The sequence below is a fragment of the Alligator sinensis genome, unplaced genomic scaffold (assembly GCF_000455745.1).
Source record: "Alligator sinensis unplaced genomic scaffold, ASM45574v1 scaffold1472_1, whole genome shotgun sequence".
In the NCBI taxonomy this organism is placed as follows: domain Eukaryota; kingdom Metazoa; phylum Chordata; order Crocodylia; family Alligatoridae; genus Alligator; species Alligator sinensis.
In genome coordinates this window covers 189,860-210,739 of record NW_005842990.1, presented here as the reverse complement: position 1 = coordinate 210,739, position 20,880 = coordinate 189,860, and the positions used below count along the sequence as shown (strand labels likewise).

Here is a 20,880-nt window from a genome sequence, read left to right as displayed (position 1 = left end):
GGATGAAGATGTCATACAGAAGAGATAACAAGGTCGTCTAATTTCTTGCTTCCAATATTAACTCAGTAAATTGTCTCAATAATTTCTTCCCTGTATTTCCTGCCAGCGTACCAAAATGGATGCCAAAGGCACTTCTCTGTAATAAGATAATTCTGAAGCTTTAAAACAAAAATAGCCTGTTCTATACTTTTATACAAACTATTCTAGATACAAGTGAAATGTCTGGGCATATAAGCAGCTTGGAGAAATGCGGCTGATAATTTTTAGGTACAAAAGGCCTAGTCATGATAGTCAGCTTTCGGTTAGCTTTGTTAAGTCAGTACATCAGTTAGGATTAGAAACTAGGAACTTCCAGGTTTCCATTTTTCATTCATTCTAGTCTCTGCCACCTCCTGCTGTGTCTGCAGTCATAGGACTACCTATTTTTATTTATGTTAGTCGCCCAGACCTTGGAAAAATATGCCTGAAGCAGGATACATGGGATGCAAAATTCTGAAATGTTTATAGTCAATAAAAGAAAACATTTTCCTTTCCTGCCAAGAAGACCTTTTAGGCAGAGCAGTAGATATAAGAGCATTGGTAGTAATTTGCAAGCTTTAAGGAGTTTTTTTTTAATTACTGTAGACCCAGAAATTATTTTGGTAAAAGTATTTTGTCATTTCTTCAAGGATAGTGTATTTTTTTGTTGTTTGCAAAAATGGCTAGTTCTGTGTAAGCTATTTTTCTATTTCCAAACGGTTGCTGCAATTAAATAGTATGCATTTACTGTTTCCCTATTGCCATACTGCAAAAGATCATGAACTGTTATTTGGAAACCTTTACCTGACTCTTACAGCATTAGAGGAATGGACTTCCAATATTTTTGTATTCATGTGATCCCTTTCACCTCATCGGGATGCTCAAGCACTCCCAGGGTATAGGGCCAGGCCACCCACTACAGAGGAAGGTAAAAAAAACCCCCAAAACAGGCCATACCAGTCTGACCATGGGGTAAAATTCCTTCCCGATCCCAACTATGGCAGTCCTTCTGACCCTGAGTCTCTGGACAAGACCCTTTACCCAGGAACCTCTCATTTTTTAATTAACCGCCCTGATAACATGAATGCTCTATTCTGTTAATAGAATGGGCACTTTTAGGGTTGTGAGGAGAATATATTTTGTGTTCCTGTTGTCTTCATTTACCCTACTGATTTACTCCCCAGAAAAGATTATAACTCTTAGAAATGTTTTCCATTAAAACACTAGTGTTTGAAAAATTTGAAAAAGCAAAAACCTGTGTTCAGGCAGAAATGAACTCAATACAGTGGAAGTAGAGTAGTACAATGTAGTGGAAAAAGAATGCCATCTGATATTTGTAAAGGAGGCTAATGACCACAAAATTAAGCTGCTTTATTAAAGTACAACAGGTTTTGCTCTCTCACCCAGCTGCCATCTGCATACACCAGTGTGAGTTGAGTTCGAGTTAGGTAGTACTTCAGGTTGCAATAACTAGCCTGTCAGGGTTTGTGGGCTGAAACTCGAGTGTTGTTGAATGTCGGCAGTGGAACTAGTAAGGCGGTGATGATGTAGTGCAAGTTAAGACTACTCATCAGCATCTAGTCCAATCTCTCTGTCTAGCTAAAGCATTGTTTTGCAGCATGGTCTCACACATGGTGAAGCCAGGCTTGCTGAAATGCAGAAAGTCACATATGCTAACCTGAATTAACTTGCAGGGAAGAGAAATTGTTAAAGGGGCAAAAACAAATATTGAAGAAGCAGAAAATTAATGAAAATGGAGAATGAAGCAAAGCTTTTGACAGAGCGAACCAGTACAAAAAGATGGAACAATGCAACAATTACTAAAAATGCCAGGGTTCCCTCAAGAGGAGCAATTTAATAGTTCGTTAACATGCAACTTTAACACTTGGCATAGAGTCTGAAGGGTTCTACTGAGACCTGCTACAATTGCAGTAGCAGTAAAATGCAACCCTTTCTGCTGCAAGATAAGAAAAAGAACTGTCAGCATTTTCATTTGAGCATGCATTTAATTTTTTCTTCACTGTTAATCCCCAGTGTGTTTTACTGAATACTTTAATTGGTATCAATAAAGCAGTAAACAGAAGTATTACTGAATATAGAAATAGTTAACTGATGTTTGCTTTGCCAGTTCACAAACCTAGTCATTCCAGAAGTTTTACCTTGCATTTTCATAAAGATTTAATAATGCTCTAAGAGGGGAGCTCATTTTATTAAGATTTAATTTTACACAATAAATCATGGCATATTTGCTGATATGCTATGAAGTAAAATAATAAATAATTAAAACTAAACTACCCTTACTTGTCAAAATAAATTATTTATTATAATTTGCGATACAGGATCTTTGAATTTTTTATAGTTTTATAGTTTTTATAGAATTTTATAGAATTTTTTATAGTTTGATTCACAGAATCTAATCATTTCCAATCAGTAAAGTTAGTGAGATTCTCTGCTGTGCTGTTTTGGGGTGTATAAAAGGATGCATGCACATGCATATGTATGTTTATATAAAGATTTCTTATGAGCTCTCTTGGCCTCAACCAGTCAGTGTAGAGGATCCTTCTTACCTTATTTACGTCAATATATACTACAGCAAACAGTGGATGATGCAAATGAATTGATCCTTGATACCAAGGATGCCTGTGGGTAATGCAGCCTTAGGGCTGGGGTAACATTGGTGGTTTAGGATGGGACTAAGGGGAGGTGAAGGTCCCAACAGCTGGTGGCTAGGGGAGACTGTGGGGAGGAGGAGGTCCCAATAGGCCCAGAAGCAGGGCCAGAGGCTTGCAAGTAAGGCCAGAACCTGGGAGCAGGGCAGACAAGGGGGTAGGGAGCCCAGGGCCAAGATGGATGGGGCTGAAGAGTCCAGCACCCAGAGATGGGCAGAGACGGACTTAGCCAGCACCCAGAGTGGATGGGGTTTGGAAACGCATCATGGAGAGAGGGGCTGAAATGGGGCTAGAGCCAGGGAGGGGTCAAGAAAGTGAGGTGGACAGGGCCAAGTGTCCATTAGACTGATTTGAGATGAGGGCCAAGGACACGTGGAACTGATTGGTGATAACTGATTGATGGGTAACATCTGCTTGGCTTGGGCATGGCTAGAAGGGGAGATGAGGAGGCCATGAAATTAGCCCTTAAGGTGATGAGCAATTAGACCATAGCTCTTGAGTGGATGAGATCTCATTCAGGGATCCCTGGGGCTGCCTCCCATTTCTAAATACATATTTACATCAAGGAGTGCCAAGCGAGCACAAGGGGAGGTAGCCTCAAGGACAGGGGGAAACAGAGGCTACGTGGCCACCAGGGGCCGTCATGGCCACCTGTAGGGCAGGCCGGTGTTACAGACCTAAGGAATCTCTGCTCTTCCTCTGACTTTTGACATACCTGTAGAATACCCTCTAAGTGCCTTTATGTCCCTTGCCATCTGCATCTCAAATTGTGCCTTGGCCTTCTTAATTTTCTCCCTGCATGCCCATACAATACTCTCATATCCTTCCCTAGTACTATGACCAAGTTTCCATTTTTTTATAGGATTCCTTTTTGAGTTTCAACTCCTTAAGATTACTGTCTAGCCAAACTGGTCTCCTGTTGCACTTCATATTCTTCCATCTCATCAGGATCACTTGCTTCTACACTCTTAAGAGAGCCTCATTAAAGTACAGCCAGCTCTCCTTGACTCCTTTTCCCCTTAGACTTGCCTCCAAGGGATCCTGCCCAGCAGGTCCTGGAGTTTGTTAAAATTTGCTTTTCTGAATCAAATGTCCTTATTCTGGTGATCTCCTTCCGTCCTCTCCTTAGGATCTTGAACTTTATCATTTTGTGGTTAGTGTCACCCAAGTTCCCTTCCATTTTCACGTTCCCAACCAATTCCTCCCTGTTTGTGAACAGTAAGTCCACAACATATCCTCAGCGTACTCCAGGAACTTGCTGGCCTGCTTGTGCACTGCTGTTTGCCTCCCAGCGGATGTCCCCATAATTAAAGTCCCCCTTGAGAACCAAGAATTGCCATTTGGAAGCTTTCCTCACTTTTATATAGCAGGCCTTGTCTATCTCCCCCTCTTGGTTTGGAGACCTGTAAGAGGTGCCCATCATGACATCCTCCTGCTGCTCTCCCCTCTGATCTTTAACCAAAGTTTTCAACAGATTTTCAACTTCGTACAGCACCTCTGAACACTTGTAAATCCCTTTTATATAAACCTCCTCACTGTTTTTCCTACCTGTCTTTCCTGAAGAAGCCATCTCTGACCATATTCCAGGTGTGTGAACTAATTCACCGTGTTTCTGTAATCCCATTTACCTCATAATTTTGTGATTGTATTAGGACCTTCAGTTCTTCCTGTTTGTTCCCCATACTTTGGACCAAGCATACTTCGCATTGTTCCCCAGACTTCTTGCAGCATTCCCCAGATACTTGCATTTCAAGTGTCTAACAGACCGTCCTATCCTCTTCCTGAGAACACTGCTAAAGTTTCCATTATTGTTTTCCCTTACAAAGTTTTTATCTAGGTCTCCAGGCTCTTTACTTACCTCTAGGCTATTGTATCTATCCCCTGGTAATGTTAATATAATGCCTCAAGGCTGACCCCAAGTCAGATCCCAACTGTCAGGTGAGCAGTGGGATCTGGCATGGGCTGCTGTCTGCTCAATCAGTGGATACCCCACCCAGTCCCTGGAGCCAGATGGGAGTTTGGAGGCATACGGAAGGGTACCATGAGCCCAACATCAGGGAGCATCTCCCTGATCTCAGCTTCACTGCACCCCAGACTTTTTAAAAGTAGGCATGCAGCTGGGAACCCAAGCTTCACACCTGCTTTTTTTGAGGTGGTGGGGCAGTGGCTGAGAAGCCACGAGTTCCTCCGTCCCCAGCTTCAGGAGACACGTTATGGTGCAGGGCTTGGGCAGCTGTGGAGTCAGGAGCTCCCTGCTGCCCATAACCCACTGCTCATACTGAGGCAGCTGTGCTCTTCAAAGCTCCCTGAGTGCCAGGAGCCAGAGACCAGGGAGCCTCTCCCCAGTGTCTGGGTCCAAACACCCGAGGATGTTTAAAGGGGACCCAGAGACTGGGTACTCCCCCCACGTGTCGTGGATGTAGCAGCTGGAGTGCAGGAAACTCCCCACTCTCCATTTGCCACTTTAACAGATGCTTTGGTCCTAGCTTCATGCCCCTTTTTAAAGCCAGGAGTCCAACATCAGGGAGAGACCCCCCCAATTTCATACTCACCCTGCACCTTTAAAAATTAGGTATGCAGCTGGGAGCTTAGGTGCCCATGGAAGTGCTAATGGAAGCAGCAGCTGGGAAGTGGGGAGCTCCCCAGCTGCATGAGGTTGTTCATGGTGTGAGACATAGGCAGATGAGCAGCTGGGAGGTCCTCATTCCTCAGCTGTACGTGCAGCTTCGCACTGTCTTAAATATGGGCTGCAGGGCAAGGCAAATGTTTTTCTTGCCCCTGGGGCAGAGCCCTTTGGGCTCCTACTGTGAGGCTGCCCGTGTGCTGGCAGTTGGCAATTGCACATTTGCAGTTTGAGGAACTTCTGTACCCCATTCCCAAAATCGCACAACCTGCTTATCTGATGTGGGAAGTCATGCAATAATGGGTCTGATGTGGGAGGCCATAAAACTCGCCCAATCCTCAGTCATGCAATTGCCTTAAAGACTACCAGCCATGTCTGGAATGCCAGGATTTTTAAACTGGTCTCCTTTTCCTCCCCATGATGCTAACAGGATTCCTGCATTTGTCCTTTACACATTTTAAATAGAAACTAGTACAAAATATAAAAAAATGTGTCATAATGGAAAGAGGAAATGTTCTTTTCAGAGTGCTTACTGAACTTTATAGCGATTTGTTAAAGGATCTAGACTGGATTAGCACTATGCAGTTAATGAAAATTCTGTTGTTGGATTTTAAGATCAGTAGAGGAGAAATGAATGGTTTAAAAATTGTTAGAACAGAAGAATACCCGAATTCACAAACCACTGCACTTGCCACAGCAAGTGTTAGCAAAAATAACAGTTTTCTTTTGCCTACAAGTATAAAGAAAATGAAATGATCTTGGCAGAAACACTCTTCACAGGGTTTTTATTTCATTTTATTGAGTGTAACTTCCTCCTAGTCCTAACAGATCATGCTGGAAATTTGCTTAGATCTATATTTCCAGCTAAGCAAGATTGCTGTGAAATATGCATGTGTTCAGGCCAGTATAGAGAATGGTTTTTCCTTTATCACAAACTAAGATGACAGTATATAGGCAAAGGATGCATGTGTACTAGGAAATTTTGCTTTTTAACTGATGGCAAGCAGCACCAAGAAGGAGCTCCTGGTTTTTATTCACTATTACAATAGTGCAATTTCACTGTGTTTTTTGTTATCTGCATTGAGGCAAAAGCAGCTAATATTAGAATATCTAGATTCTCTTTCTGGTTCTTCAGCTTGCAGTGGGCTAGAGTCTCAGTTGACATAAAATACTATAGCTCCATTGACTTATATGGAACCGCTCCCATTTACTCCAACAGATGTTATGGTACAGTGAGTTTTGGGTCCAGATATTTGTATCTGTGATCTTAATTTCAGTGTCTGTAAGACAGGAAGTAAAGTCCATTGAGATCTTACATGGAAAATGCTGTATAAATGAAAAGAATAGTTAACATTATTTTCACCCTAAGAGAAGAGTTTCCTGTATAACCTTGGTTTCCAGTTGGAAATACATTTATCTGGAAGCCATTCAAGGAGGAAAGTAGAGCAAAATAGCCCAAAGATGGGACTGAAGACAACCCAAGCTCTTCTGTTTGATGTTGTTCATATAATTCTCCATTGCTGCAAAAATAGGTGGCAAAGCCCTGGAGAGCTTTCATGTCATTTATTTTCAATAGCTTGCTGCTATTCTGTGAAGGTTGATGCAGACAAATGCTTCAAAATGGTTGAAGTTTTTATAGTATAAATGTTAGAAGAATTTTGAAGCTTAGTGCTCTACTACCTTGCTTTAATTGAACAGCTGTTCTAAAAAAAACCCCTCATAGTTGCTATGGGACAGTCTATACTATGTGCAATGGCATGTTGAAAACACTACCAGAAATTGTTATAGCCATAACTAGGCCCATTCCCCTCAACAAAGCTATACAGGGGTAATATGCCCGTGCTCCCCATACTATTTGCTCCCCATAATAAGATATATGTTGCTTGTAAATCTGAAAATGCGATTCAGTTGTTAAAGCTCCTAAGGAAAAGATTTTATGTATTTTTTTTCACTTATACTACTGGTCATTTATATTGAGTGTGTCACAAATTTCAATTCAGAAACATCTATGACAATGTGGTGATCATGACCCACTACTTGGCTTTGCTATCGAGCAATGAAATATTTACACACTATAGTAAAAAAAAAAGTTGTGTGATTTGAGATATCTGGAACTAGCGTTGTTTTGGATGCATGGAGAATGGGAACGGTCTTTCTCTATGGTTTCTGATTTAGTGGACTGATCATTTAGGTAATTCAAAGGAGAGAAACCACACAAGGTGATCACCAGTTGTACTGTTATAGTTATTTGGCACAGCTGGTGAAGCCAAATAAACTGGGAGCTGTGTGATCCTTTCCATAATAAGCCCAAGTTTTTAGGTTTTTTTTATAACTTTTCCCAGCTTTAACTGGTTAGGCTGAATTTTCCAATGCTGAATGTTTTTTAATTTGCAGAAGCAGGCAGTCCCAGCAGAAACCACTCATATTTCTGAGAACACAACATACAATTTTTCCTGTGTTAAAATATTTTATAGCTGTTTCATGATAAGCTCTTACACCGCTATTTTGGACCAGGGACTTGAAATTTGGCAGGGAGGGATGGCCTGTATCAAGGATATTTGTTATATTGTATGGGTATAGGAAGAGAGAAGTTTAGGCATGTTATAATCCTCTTAAAAATCTTATCTTGCACCTGCTTACAAAGACTTATTGGAGTTCTGTGGCTCTTTTGAAGCAGCCACCTGTACCAAGTATGTTGTAATCTGAAGTTGCAGAGCCTGGGCCCATCTCTCCCTCCCATTGTTACTTTTGGTTGCTCTGGGCTACTTTGGCACTGAATGCTTGAATTGTGAGCAGAGACTTTCTCTTATGCCCCTAATTCTGGACCTAGCGAGAGAAAACTATGGCTGCTTACAGACGTTAAAGTAAAAAAAAGCACTTTACTGGAAGAAGCAGAGTGTTAGTTCAACCCACCTGCACATGTGAGCTCAATAGCATATTGTTATGCAGTTAAAAACTATCATAAAGTGCACAAGCACTTCATGGGGGAAGTGTGTTAAGATTGCCAAGGAAACCATACTTCTGGCATTTCTTAATTTTTGAGTGCTTGATTTTCCAACCCTAACATTCTTTTATCATGTTTGGATTGAAATGTATATTGAAATATCATCCAAGATTACACAAAATGCCTTCCAAATGTAGATATATTTACTTCTTTCCATAAGGAGCATACAATTTAAAAAATAAATAAATAAAACGTGGCCTTATTTTTCAAGCTGTACCATCTGAAGTTTGTTGATTCATCCTTCTTAGCAATGGATACTGTGAAATCTTGTTTAATATTATTCATTAGATTACAACAGATGTGCTAAAGTGACTAGGGAGGCTATGCAGAAAGGAAGGGCAGCTGACTGCATGCTGTACATGCAGATGTAACATCTATTAGAAATATCCTTTGTGGTTTGTTTGCATGCAAAGTGAATAGATTCTCTAAATAATGCTGCTGTGAATGGAAGCCATCAGTAGAATTGCTTAAGGCTGCAAAACCCATTACTTATACAATCCTGGATTCAAAAGCAAAAACCAGTGTAGTAGCTTGTTCTGGTTTTCAGTAGCTAACTAGCATTTATTAGATAAATATTTTCACATATGTCTAATGCAAATGAGAGAAAATAATTTACCACAATCAAACTTGTTTGCCCAGTTTTCCTTCCTACCGTTCCCTAAAACAGGGTTGCAAGAAAATAGCATAGATTATTATTTGATTGCTAATGGTATGCTGTACAAGATAAAAATTAAAACACAGTCTCTCCTCTGAGTAGACCATAGCTTAAAAAGTCAGAGATCAGATGCACTCTGAGAGATCAAGGCAATGAATATAGGCTTTGTCTTGTTAATTTTTATCAGCTTGGAAAGAGATTAGATTTCCAGGAGCGATGCATTGAAGAGAAGGAAGGAACTGGTTATCCTGGGTGTAAAGGGAAGTGTGAAAGAAGGCACAAAGGTGGGACTGGAAAAGGAAAGGAAGAGAGAGTATTATTAGCATAGCAAAGGAGATGGGGGTGGGATAATAAAAAGATACCAGATCAGACTAGAGATATAGGCAGAGGCAATAGGGTGCAGAGTCTTGAAAGGGAATGTGAAAATCTTGAGTTTCTTTTGGAGCCCAGCCTGAGCCAGAAAACAGATTCTGAAAGCGAATAATGTGGATAGTGCAGATGGAAGGCAATTTTAATAGCTTTGTTCTGGAAAGGAAATGAAATTTTAATTTGGGAAGCCAGAAGGAAGAGGTGATAATTGAAATGGATAAGTATCTTTTTTTTCCCCCCCTCTTTAATAGTCCAAAAGGTATGTGCTGTAAATGTAATCAGATTTCTGCGCTGTTTCCCTTAATCAGTCCTCTGAAGTCACTTCTGCTCCACCAGACTTTACCCAAACTCCTGTGTAGACATCCTTTCTGCTGAATCCTAGGCTTTAAAAAAATATATATATATATATTTATGTGGGAGTAATGCCCCAGTCATAGACCAGGACCTGTATTGTGCTAGATTCTATTTAAACAAAGAGCACAAAAGATAATCCCTCTTCCAAAGAGTTTACCTGATACTGCTCATGCTGTCAATTGCTGTAACCGATCTATGCAAGACTGTCAGATGAGGGGTTAAATATTGTTGAATAAATAGACCTGCTGAAAGAACAAAACTTCACAATTCACATTTTAGCAAATAATTACTGAAGAAAGACAACCCACAACATTGTCTGGATGTTAGGGAGAATGGTCAGAATATCTTTTAACTCAGCATTTGCCCATGAGAATTATTCCCACGAGGAATTTTGCAATAAAATCTGCTTGGTCTATGAGAATAGAAAGAAATTGAATAAAAAGACTCCATTTCCACTTGTATTTATTCAGTCTGGGAAATTCAGTGGGCCGCAGCATTAGTATCAGCAGGGGATTCCTTGCTCCTAGCGTTAAATTACTGTCATAATCGCTCAATTATTTCTTCCTTGTACTGTTTAAAATAAAAATCCATCACATTCTATGTTTTTTTCTAACATTTATTAGGTTGAGTGTTTAGGAAAATCAATTATAGTCAGTCAGGCATGAATTGATGAATGTTCTTGTAATAATTGTCAGTTGTTAAACTGAATGTACTTTTTCTTTTCACCCCTTTTCATTTCCTTCAGAGGGCAGAGGTGGCGCAGAGAGAGGCAGAGACCTTAAGGGAGCAGCTCTCATCAGCTAACAAATCTCTCCAACTTGCTACACAGATCCAGAAGGCACCTGATGTGGTGAGAGAAAATATTTACCGACTCTTACAGGTTTCTGACAGTTGTGCAGGCCAACTCGTTCAATGTATGCTCTTTGCTATAAAAATATTGGTTTGAAAAAGTACCTTAACTGAAAGAAAACTGTGTTCCTGGGGATTGCAGTTCTGTTAGTCTTTGGTTGGACAAGCTCTTCATTGAGGTCGGAGGTGGTAGAGGGCTGGGGCTGAGCTGTAAGTTCTGCTTTCTGTCTGTACAGTAGGACAGGTCTTGGCTCCTGTTCCCACGGTGTAGGCAACTATCACATTTTTTTTTTAAGTTGATAGAAGCTGCAACAAGGTAAGAATCAGTTAAGAAATGCCAAATGACAGCACATGTGTTAATAGGCCATTAATGTGTGTCTTCAGTGCATAGTGAAGGCATGAAGCTGTAGGCCTACTAATTTCAACAAACCACCCAAGAAGTGCATTATTGACATTCTAGCAATATGACCTGCAGGGTCCTACTCTTTGAAGAAAGTGGCTTTAAAAAGTTTTTTAAAAAATACACTTTAGACTGTGCTATTTCTTATGTTAAACATTTCTTTCAGCCATGAAAAATAGTTGTAAATAAATGCTGGTTAGGTAAACGCGGGTCAGCTGTTTTAAAACGAAATAAACAAGCACACCGTTGTTGGGGGTGGATTGCACTGGCCTCTGTCTGTTGAACCATTTTAGGCACTTGTATTACTGCATTCAGGCTTTTCCTAAATTAATAGGTGCCATATCTTAGAGGAGGATTTCCTTTCATTTTAGCCTATCCGATGAACAATAGGAGTGTTTTACCTTCAGTAAATAACTAAATAAACAGAAAGGAAAGTTGACTGATTACAAATCTAACCCACACAATTCTTGATGCATATTATACTGCTGTTTCTTGTAAGCATCCCTCCATATCAAACAGGAATGCATTGCTGCATTAAAGTACCTTTTGTACTGACTGTGTCACAAACAAAAAAAAGCCTGCAAAAACATTTAGGTCTCTCCTTTCTCAAAAGGGATTAGTAATGATCTCACTGAAGTCAACAGGAATAGAAGCAGAGCTAAAAGCATAAATAAAGATCCAGACTATCACCTGTAACTTTGAATTACCTGTCTTTTCCCATATTCTGTCCTAGTCCGATCGTTATTTTAACATTCAGTCTTTCTTGTATTTAGTAATACTTCTGTCCTTCATTCATATTTAATATAACAACTATTGCAGTATGAAAATGATCATTATCCATCTTATTTCTGACCCTCTGTTCTAGTCTCAACAGGCATAAGCACTAGACAGTTATGCAATTTGTGATGCTTCATGAGAACAAATTAGAGGACTTTTTCATGTTTTAAAGCATAATTCAATGTAATAGCAAAGCATTGTTAACTGCTATTCATTGGTATAGCTTTCTGTGAGGTACAACACTAGTGTTAAGTCATTTATGTATCAGCAGTCCCTCTTAGTCAAGGATGATTGTCTTCCATGATTGCTTTGTCTGTGGGTCCGAAGATGGCTGATGAGGCTCATCTGGGATCAGCAGATTCTGTTGCAACTTGGGCGTGTGTTTCCGTGTGGGTTGGGTGGCTCTGGATTCTTGAAACAGCAGCCTGCAACATGCTGTTTCTGCTGCTCCCACTTTCCTGTCTCCTGTTGTCATTTAGAATCAAGCTAAATGTTGGAAAGATACGGAAAGAGCATTTTTAATTATTTTTTACTGTGGAAAATACCAATGTCTATGGTATTCTCAATGAACTCCTGTGTTACCCAGCAATGTAGCAAAGAGGGTTGTGTGACGGTACTCTTGGGGGGAGTTTTCAGCTGTTCCACTGAATAAAGATGTGATATGGCCTAAAAACTGTGTGCTAGGGAGAAAATGGATATTGAGTGTGTGGGAAAAGAGGGTAGAACAAGGGTTAGGAAGTAGAATTCAACTCCTCTCATGCCCCATCTGGTTCCACAGAAGGTGTTATCTGTTCAGCATAGCTAGACCTCTTTCCCCTTCCTACTTTCATCCCTTTTCTGGGAGCTACTGCAGCTAGAAAGCCAGCTACTTGGATTTGGAAGGAATAGCCTGAGCTGGGAAGGAGAATTTTTACACAGAAATTTACAGGAAAACGTCCCTCCTTTTCTCTTACTTCTCACCCTGGTCTTTTTTTTATTTTTCCCCCTAAGGGAAGCAGGAATTCTGGGTCATTATTATTTTCATTGTTCCCCGTAGTGACAATGTAGCAGTAAACAGTTGTCAAGTTCAACCAAGAAGCAGATTTTTTTTAAGTAGCACTTTCTGGGACAGTATTTCTAGGAATGATGCCCAGAATGTGTGGTGGGTATAGTTCCAGTAGCAAAATGCATGCCTCCATGCTCTTTATAGTCCTTATTCCTCCAAAATAAGCACAATTTTTGTGTGCTGTTTTTAAGCACAGATTTTTGTTGCCAGCAAAGCTCTCCTACCACTAATAATAATGATTAGCTCCAAATAGAATCCTTTGTATCTTTAGTTGCTGTACTTAACTAATAGACATCGGGCACATCTACACAAAATGCTGACTGCTCAGTAGCCGAATAATACTGCACAGTAGCACGTCACAGCATGGACAGTGCTAATACGCTACTGTGCAGCATTATTAGGCTACTAAACAGTAGTGTCACTTAATACGTTTGCTAGCACCACTGCGAGGTAACTCCTGTTAATGCACATTTATTTAGTACTTGCTTATAAAAGTACTAAATAAATGCACAGTAACCACTGCGCAGCAGCGTCTCATGTAGATGCACCCATTAGCTATTGGATCTCGATACTTGCGTGAAATAGGTAAATTGATTCCCTCCATGATCCCCATTTTACACATCAGCCACTTCAAGCTCAAAGGAGCTAATTTCCCCAAGTATACCCAGTAAGCCAGTAGTAGAACCAGAATTGGAAACTGTTTCTTACTGGCAGGCCTGTGCTTTGTTCTCGCCAAACTGCCTCCATTTGAGCTTTGTCATCATATATCAATGTACATTGTACATGTATACGTAAGGCATACGTACATATATATATTTTAATGTTGTTTCTGTTTACATTAGGAGCAGGCCATAGAGGTGCTGACACGATCCAGCTTGGAGGTGGAACTGGCTGCTAAAGAACGGGAAATTGCCCAGCTTGTAGAAGATGTTCAACGACTCCAGGGCAGCCTCACCAAACTTCGTGAGAACTCCAGCAGTCAGATTTCACAGCTGGAGCAGCAGCTGACTGCCAAGAACAGCACACTTAAAGTAAGGATCAGTTTTGTATTCGGCACAGTTTGCTCAGTCTCTGTTTGGAGTATGGGCTTCAGGTAACCACACAGCTGTTCGCTAGTGCAGGCTACGCTTGTTCATTGATGTTCTGAGTAGGACCTGGTTTAAATTGCGGGCCCAGCTCGTGGCACAGTGGCTCCTTTTAATCTTGGAGATCCCCCTGCGTATCCCCTCACTGCTGATTGGCGGAGAGGCCCCATCAGCCCCTCCGCAGTCTGCTCACTTCTGATGGCTGGGAGGTGAAAACTGCGGTTTTAAATATGGGCACAGTTTTTGTCTCCCGTCCGGTCAGCAGAAAACAGTGGGGGCCGCCAGGGCCCCTCCTCTGCCAGTTAGCCGCGGGAGGCAAAAACCGCAGCATATTTAAAACTGGTTTTCGGCTTCGGGCCATTGGGAGTAAGTGGCGGGGCTGACGGGGCCCCTCCGCCAATCAGCAGCGGGTGGGGGACTCCACAATTAAAGAAGCTGCCGCACAAGCTGGGCCTGCAATTTACACCAGGCCCTAATTATGGGTGCCACAGGTTGTTCCTTGTTCTGAGTTTTTCATTTCTTCAGGATATAGTTTCGATATTTCTGACATCTTGTGGGGTTTCTTATAATTTATGACATTTTCATTGAATTTCTTTCGAGTTCAAGTCCTACGTAGGAGAGAAAAAAATCATGGAGCATTAAAATCACTATAATTAGCTTCATTTTTCCCTCTTAAAACACAGCTACCGTATATATGTCTGCAAATAACCCAATTGCAAATCACATACAAAACGTTTTTCAGGATTTCAAAGTCCTATAAATAAGTCATGTCTGTGTTCATTGTCACTGTTTTGTCAAGGACAGCTGTTATTTAGCAGTCAACCTGGGAACCCACCACAATACTTTTTTTCTTCCATTGTTTGAAGGCACAGACACAAGAAAACTTATGGAACCAAAGGAAAGCAATTAACCATAATAGAGCACTTCTTAAAATTTTGGGCCTTCATCTTCCCCCCTAAATAGAAATTGCTTCTAATTTGTAGCTAGCATCTCATTCCAGGCCTTCAGCGTATCAGCCAGTAGCACTCTTCAGACACCACAAAAATGACACCTATAGCTATTTCTTGAATGACCCTGTTACCTTTTGTTTCAACAGTCTTTCTTTTTGCACCATTCCACACATTTCTGATGTCAGCGAGCATAAAAAATGTTTCCCGACATCTGTTATGAATTACTGTCCTGTAACTCCTGTATCTTTCTTTGTTCTGCTATCTGTGATGGTAAATGGGATTAATTTATCTATTTCATTAAAGATTTCATAGTTTTTTTGGAGTATGTAGTATCCTGAGAGACTGAGAGCACAACTTACACCTATTACAGTGTGGGCAGTCATGGTGCTCTATGATAGCTTGATCTATCAATATGATGTACCCTTACATTGCAATCCTCTAAGTTTTTTTCTGATTTTGACATTTTCCAGGGGATAGGCTGGTGCCTGTCAAGTAATAAACCGAAGCAATTAAGTTTGGTGTGTGTTGTATATTTTAAGACATCTTTACATAATAATCATTAGAATTTTTTTGCTTGCTGAATTTTTGTCTCCCATATTGATGGCATCACATCCTATGCCCATGTCATTATTTTAGTACAAAGAGGAAGGAACTGAGATGCTTTTGAGGGATAGATTTTAATGTCTTCACTTGAATTGTAATTTTTTTACATGGACAGATGCACAAAATACCTTTGGATCCTTGTGTTTAGCATGCTGCTTTAGGACTGGATATACTCTGTCAATGTATCTAACCATTAACTTCAATAAATAGGATTGGTACTGTATTGCAAAGCAACTCTGCAACTGTTATTTCAGTAATCTGTTTCCATGTTCTCATAGGTTTGAGCCAGTGACCTTATACTCTGGTTCTCATTGACAATGGATAAGGCCATTGATTATTTTGATCTGATTTATGGGGTTTGTGCCATTTTGATCATGTTTAACCCTATTTGCTACAACAACATAGTAACAAATATTGCAATATTGCAGTAATAGTAATATGCAGTTTACCTTTCTGTACCATGGTATTGGAAGAATTCAGGTGCAAGTTGCATTGTACTAAGAACCATATCAGACCGGTGTTATGTAGGCCTAACGTTTTGATCTTAGAGAAATTGCTCCTAAAATAGCTAAGATTTGAATAGTTGCCTTTACAAAAAATGAATTAGTTTCACAAATTCAAGCTATGGGTTTTTTTATCCATTTCTTGGGGGAACTCTTTAATACCGTGTGGTTTAATGAAACAATCCAGCAATACTTTTAATGTCTTAAAAATTATTGCTTCCATATCTTCATCTGATCTAATAATCAAAATGTGTCCTCTAGTAACAAGACTTTCCTAACTGTAATTGTCTTAAACCCCTTGTCACTGGGAGTCAGAAGTTCCCCACTACTAAACAAAAACCTAGCCGCACTAGTTATCTAAGAGTCTGGCATCAAATGACCTGAGTTAATTGAATAAGCTACTTTTGAAATGTTGTATGTGCTCTTGGCATTATCACTTAAGGACAAATTAATATTATTTTAATTATTATTTAATTGTTAATCCTTTTAACATATCTGAGACTTATCTAATACGTGAAAACTGCTTTCATTATTAAATAATTTTAATTATTTATTTTAAAAATAATTTAGAGATAAATTCATCTAGCGAGCACTCCTGGCATCTTATTTGCTATTTGTGTGTTCCTGTGGTACACTAAAGCAAGTTTATTTCTTCCTTCCAAATCTAGTATATAGAAATGTTTTTCACTACCACCAGAATATTACTGATACCCTTTGGATTAATGCATTTTTAAACTAGACATTAGAGCACACTTTATTTTGTCTGAATTAACCAGGTTGATATTTAGTGCAGGATATTAGTTCCTCCAGATTGTCTCACAGCTTGAACCTTTGTTACACTTTTTTCTATGCCTTTTACAAGGATCTTTGAGACAATTACCATACTAATATGTTTTACAACAGTCATTGACTGGGGAGATGCCAAATGCTTAAATGGTCTGATTACATACAGACCTTGTATTCTCAGATGTATTGGTTTGTATTGTTTATTAAGAGTCTAAAGTGCAGAGTTTCCATGGTAATATCTGTATTAGTTAGTTGGGAATGATGGGTTTATATTTTAACATCGTGTTTAAAATTTTTTAGTCTTCTGAAAGTTACTGTTCTCTGTATTGTCTTACCATTATTGCACTTATCTGTGGCTCTGATGCAGGGACATCAGACAAGGAAGATGTTTTTGTATTATGCATATCTTCTGTTTTGTGAGTGTGTGCATGCGTGTGTGTATTTGCCTGTGTAACCTTCCTGAAATATACTCTGCATACCAGGCAGCTATGCTAATCTACATTTACTTTAAGGTTTGCTAAATGACAGCCAGCATGGCTTTTGTCATGGGCAGGTCTTGTTTTACCAATCTCATCTCCTTCTACAACCAGGTAACTCATCACCTGGATAAGAGAGCAGAGGTTGACACTATACATAGACTTCCAAAAGGCCTTTGATCTGGTATCCCATGATATTCTCATGAGAAAATAGGAGGATTGTGGGCTTAACTACTTGACAGTTAGGTGGGTAGGAAGCTGGCTGTGGGGTAGGACCCAGAGAGTTCTAATGAACGGACCTGTGTTATCCTGGTGAGAAGTGGCCAGTGGTGTCCCTCGGGTCCATGCTCGGTCCAGTGCTTTTTAACATCTTCACCAATGATTTGGATGTGGTGGTGAAAAGCTCACTGGCCAAGTTTGCAGATAACACCAAGTTATGGGGCAGCATGGTCACGCTTGAAAATAGGTCCGCCTGTATCTGCAGCCTAGACAGACTGGCAAGTTGGGCAGATCGGAGCCAAATGAAGTTCAACATTGAGAAGTGTAAAGTGCTCCATCTGGAGACAAACAATTCCTAACACACCTACAGGCTCGGTGGAGCCAAACTGACTAGCACCATGACTGAAAGGGACCTAGGGATAATAATAGACCATAGTATGAACATGAGCCATCAGTCCGATGCTGTAGCCAGCAGGGCAAACAATACTCTGGCATGCCTCAATTGATGCATCTTGAGCAAAACCAGGGAAGTGATTCTTCTGCTTTACTCGGCATTGGTGAGACTGCAGCTGGAGTACTGTGTCCAGTTCTGGGCGCCGCACTTCAGCAAAGATGTGGAAAAGTTTGAGAGAGTCCAGAGAAGAGCCACCCTAGGATCAGAGACTTGCAAGGCAAGGCGTATGAGAAAAGGCAGAGGGACTTGGGTCTCTTCTGCCTTAAAAAAAGAAGGCTGAGAAGGGACTTAGTAGCAGCTTACCACTATATCAGGGGAATACATCAAGGGCTTGGTGAACAACTGTTCACCAGGGCACCGTTGGAGAAAACCAGGAGTAATGGTCACAAACTCCTGGAGACTGTTTCAGGATTAAAACTAGGAAAAACTTCTTCACAGTTAGGTTGTCCAGATTATGAAATTAACTCCCTCCAGAGGTGGTGCAGTCGCTCAGATCTTCAAGATGAGACTGGACAGTCATCTTGCTGGGATCACCTGACCCCAGTTGTCTTTCCTGCCTAGTGCAGTGGGGCTGGACCCGATGATCTTGTGAGGTCCCTTCCAGCCCCTTACAATCTATGAAAATGGGAAATTTTTGTTAGTTTTCCTGTATTGGGTAAGTTGCCACATAAGAGTCTAGTTCCAATATGCACCTTTTAGTATTGGCCATTATTGGTTATCTTAGAGAAAAACTCAGAAATGTGCACTAATCTTCCACTTGGATAAATCTGTCTTTATCTAATTGTGGCAGGGGACTTGGTGTGCTTGCCACTTTAAAAAGTCAGGCAGTCTATGGAGCCTCTGGCAGGTGGGGGTCAGGCCTAATTAGAGAGGCCGGCAGCTAGGGCTAGGCCTGAGCAAGGGAGTCACATGACTGACAGGAAGATACCTGATTGGAGGAGGGCTGCGTATAAGCCCAGACCCTGAGACCGGGGCTGTTGGTAACATTTTGGGAGCTGGTGGAGGAACATTATGCAGCAGGAAGGCTGCTGCTCCTGAATGCCAGCAAGGGGAGGTTTGGGTAGGAACTAAGGGGATGGAGGAGGTTCCTGGGGACCCAGTGCAGGGTCCAGAGCCCTGAGAAAGCAGCTGGGTGCCTGGGCCTGTTGAGAGGCCAGGCCAGCCCAGAGAGTGAGGGACCAAATGCACAAGGGCCTAGCTGGAGCCAGGCAATCCCTGGAAAAGGGGCTGAGAGTTAGTGGGCCTCCTGAGGAGCTAGGCAAGCCCTGAGAGAAGGGGCAGATGTGTGAGAGACCTAGGGAAGACCCTGGGCGAACTCAGTGAGTGTGGCAGAGCACAGGGGCTTATTGAGGGGTCCAGATGAGCCCAGAGAAGGAAAAGGGCTGTGGTAAGAAAGGTCTGTTGGGAGCTCTGGGTGAGCCAAGAGAAAGAGGAAATGATCTATAGAGGGGGTCCAAGAGAGTGGACCAAAGAGAAGAGAGGGCTGGCTGCTTGCGAACCTCGACTGGTCCGAGCTGGGCCAGGGCCCAGGAGGAACCAAAGGGTGAAATAGCCCACTGGGAGAGACTGCCAGAATCAGGAACGTGGCGTCTCAACTGGCCTGGAAGCAGGGCCTAGGAGAGGCCAGTGGTCCCTGGGGAGGTGGGGGCACAGCCGAGAGGGAGGGATTGAGTGGCATGCAGTCCAGGATGCTGATAGCTGGTGCTAGACTGTCTGAGGAGAAGGGATCAAGGACAGGGGTCTGAGAGTGAGATGGGGACCAGGGATGGAGGATTCAGAGTGGAGATGGAGCCAGCGCTATAGGGCCTGATAGTTAGCAGCACAGGAGAGTGTAAGACATTTAGGGGGAGCCCAGAGAAGGATGAGCAAGATCTGGTAGGCCTGAAGACTGGTCCTGGGTAAGACCTAAAACTGTACCCTACTGAAGTTGGTTGGTGTGGTGGGTCTACCTGTGATGGGGTAGCCTCCATGAAATACCATGCATGAGCCACTCCAGGGAAAGGTGAGAATGGGACACAGGAAAGCCTCAGCTCCCACTGCCTTGTGGGTTACCCTGTGGAGGGGGAAGGTTAAGGGAGCACACCCCAACAGAAAAGCACTTGTCAAGGAAGACCATGTGGGCCACAGGGAGTCCAGAGGCCCAGTGAGAGGGGCCTGAGCCACACAGTGAGGCCCAGCAAGTATAATGGGATTGGGGGGTCCAGCAAGGTACTGGGAATGGAGTGCAGGACCAGACAAGTCCAAGGGCCTGGATAGTGACACCCAGCAAGAGCGGCCTGAGCTGAATAGTGAGGCCCAGTGACAAGGGGTATGAGGGGCCTGAAGAGTGTTCAGAAAAGTGGAGAACAAGATGGGTCCAGGATGAGGGACCAGAAAGGTCCTGGTAGCCCAGGGAGTGGTTGCATGAGACCGAGGGGTCTGAGGGCCTGGAGAGGGGCTAAGAGAAGCCAAGGGGTCAGAAGGACCAGTTAAAGGCTGTTTCATAGATTCATAGATGTTAGGGTCGGAAGGGACCTCAATAGAACATTGTGTCTGACCCCCTGCATAAGCAGGAAATGCCCCCAGCTAGATACTCATCTAACCTCCTCTTGAAGACCCCCAGGGTAGGGGAGAGCACCACCTCCCTTGGGAGCCCGTTCCAGACCCTGGCCACTCTAACTGTGAAGAAGTTCTTCCTAATGTCCAATCCAAATCTGCTCTCTGCTAGCTTGTGGCCATTATTTCTTGTAACCCCCAGGGGCGCCTTGGTGAATAAATACTCACCAATTCCCTTCTGTGCCCCCGTGATGAACTTATAGGCAGCCACAAGGTCACCTCTCAACCTTCTCTTGCGGAGGCTGAATAGATCCAGGTTCTCTAGTCTCTCCTCGTAGGGCTTGGTCTGTAGGCCCTTAACCATACGAGTGGCCCTTCTCTGAACCCTCTCCAGGTTATCTGCATCCCTCTCCAGGTTATCCGCATCCCTCTTGAAGTGCGGCGCCCAGAATTGCACGCAGTACTCCAACTGCGGTCTGACCAGAGCCCGATAGAGGGGAAGTATC

The 20,880-nt window shown here is 42.1% G+C and overlaps 1 protein-coding gene across 1 annotated transcript in view; it reads left to right on the top strand.

Annotated features, from left to right (window-relative positions):
• Positions 1-20,880, top strand: part of CUX1 (cut like homeobox 1) — a 359,047-nt gene that overhangs the window by 269,220 nt on the left and 68,947 nt on the right. The window contains 2 exon segments of the mRNA XM_006036637.2: positions 10,438-10,542; positions 13,606-13,794. Coding sequence (XP_006036699.1) covers positions 10,438-10,542; positions 13,606-13,794 — 294 coding nt within the window.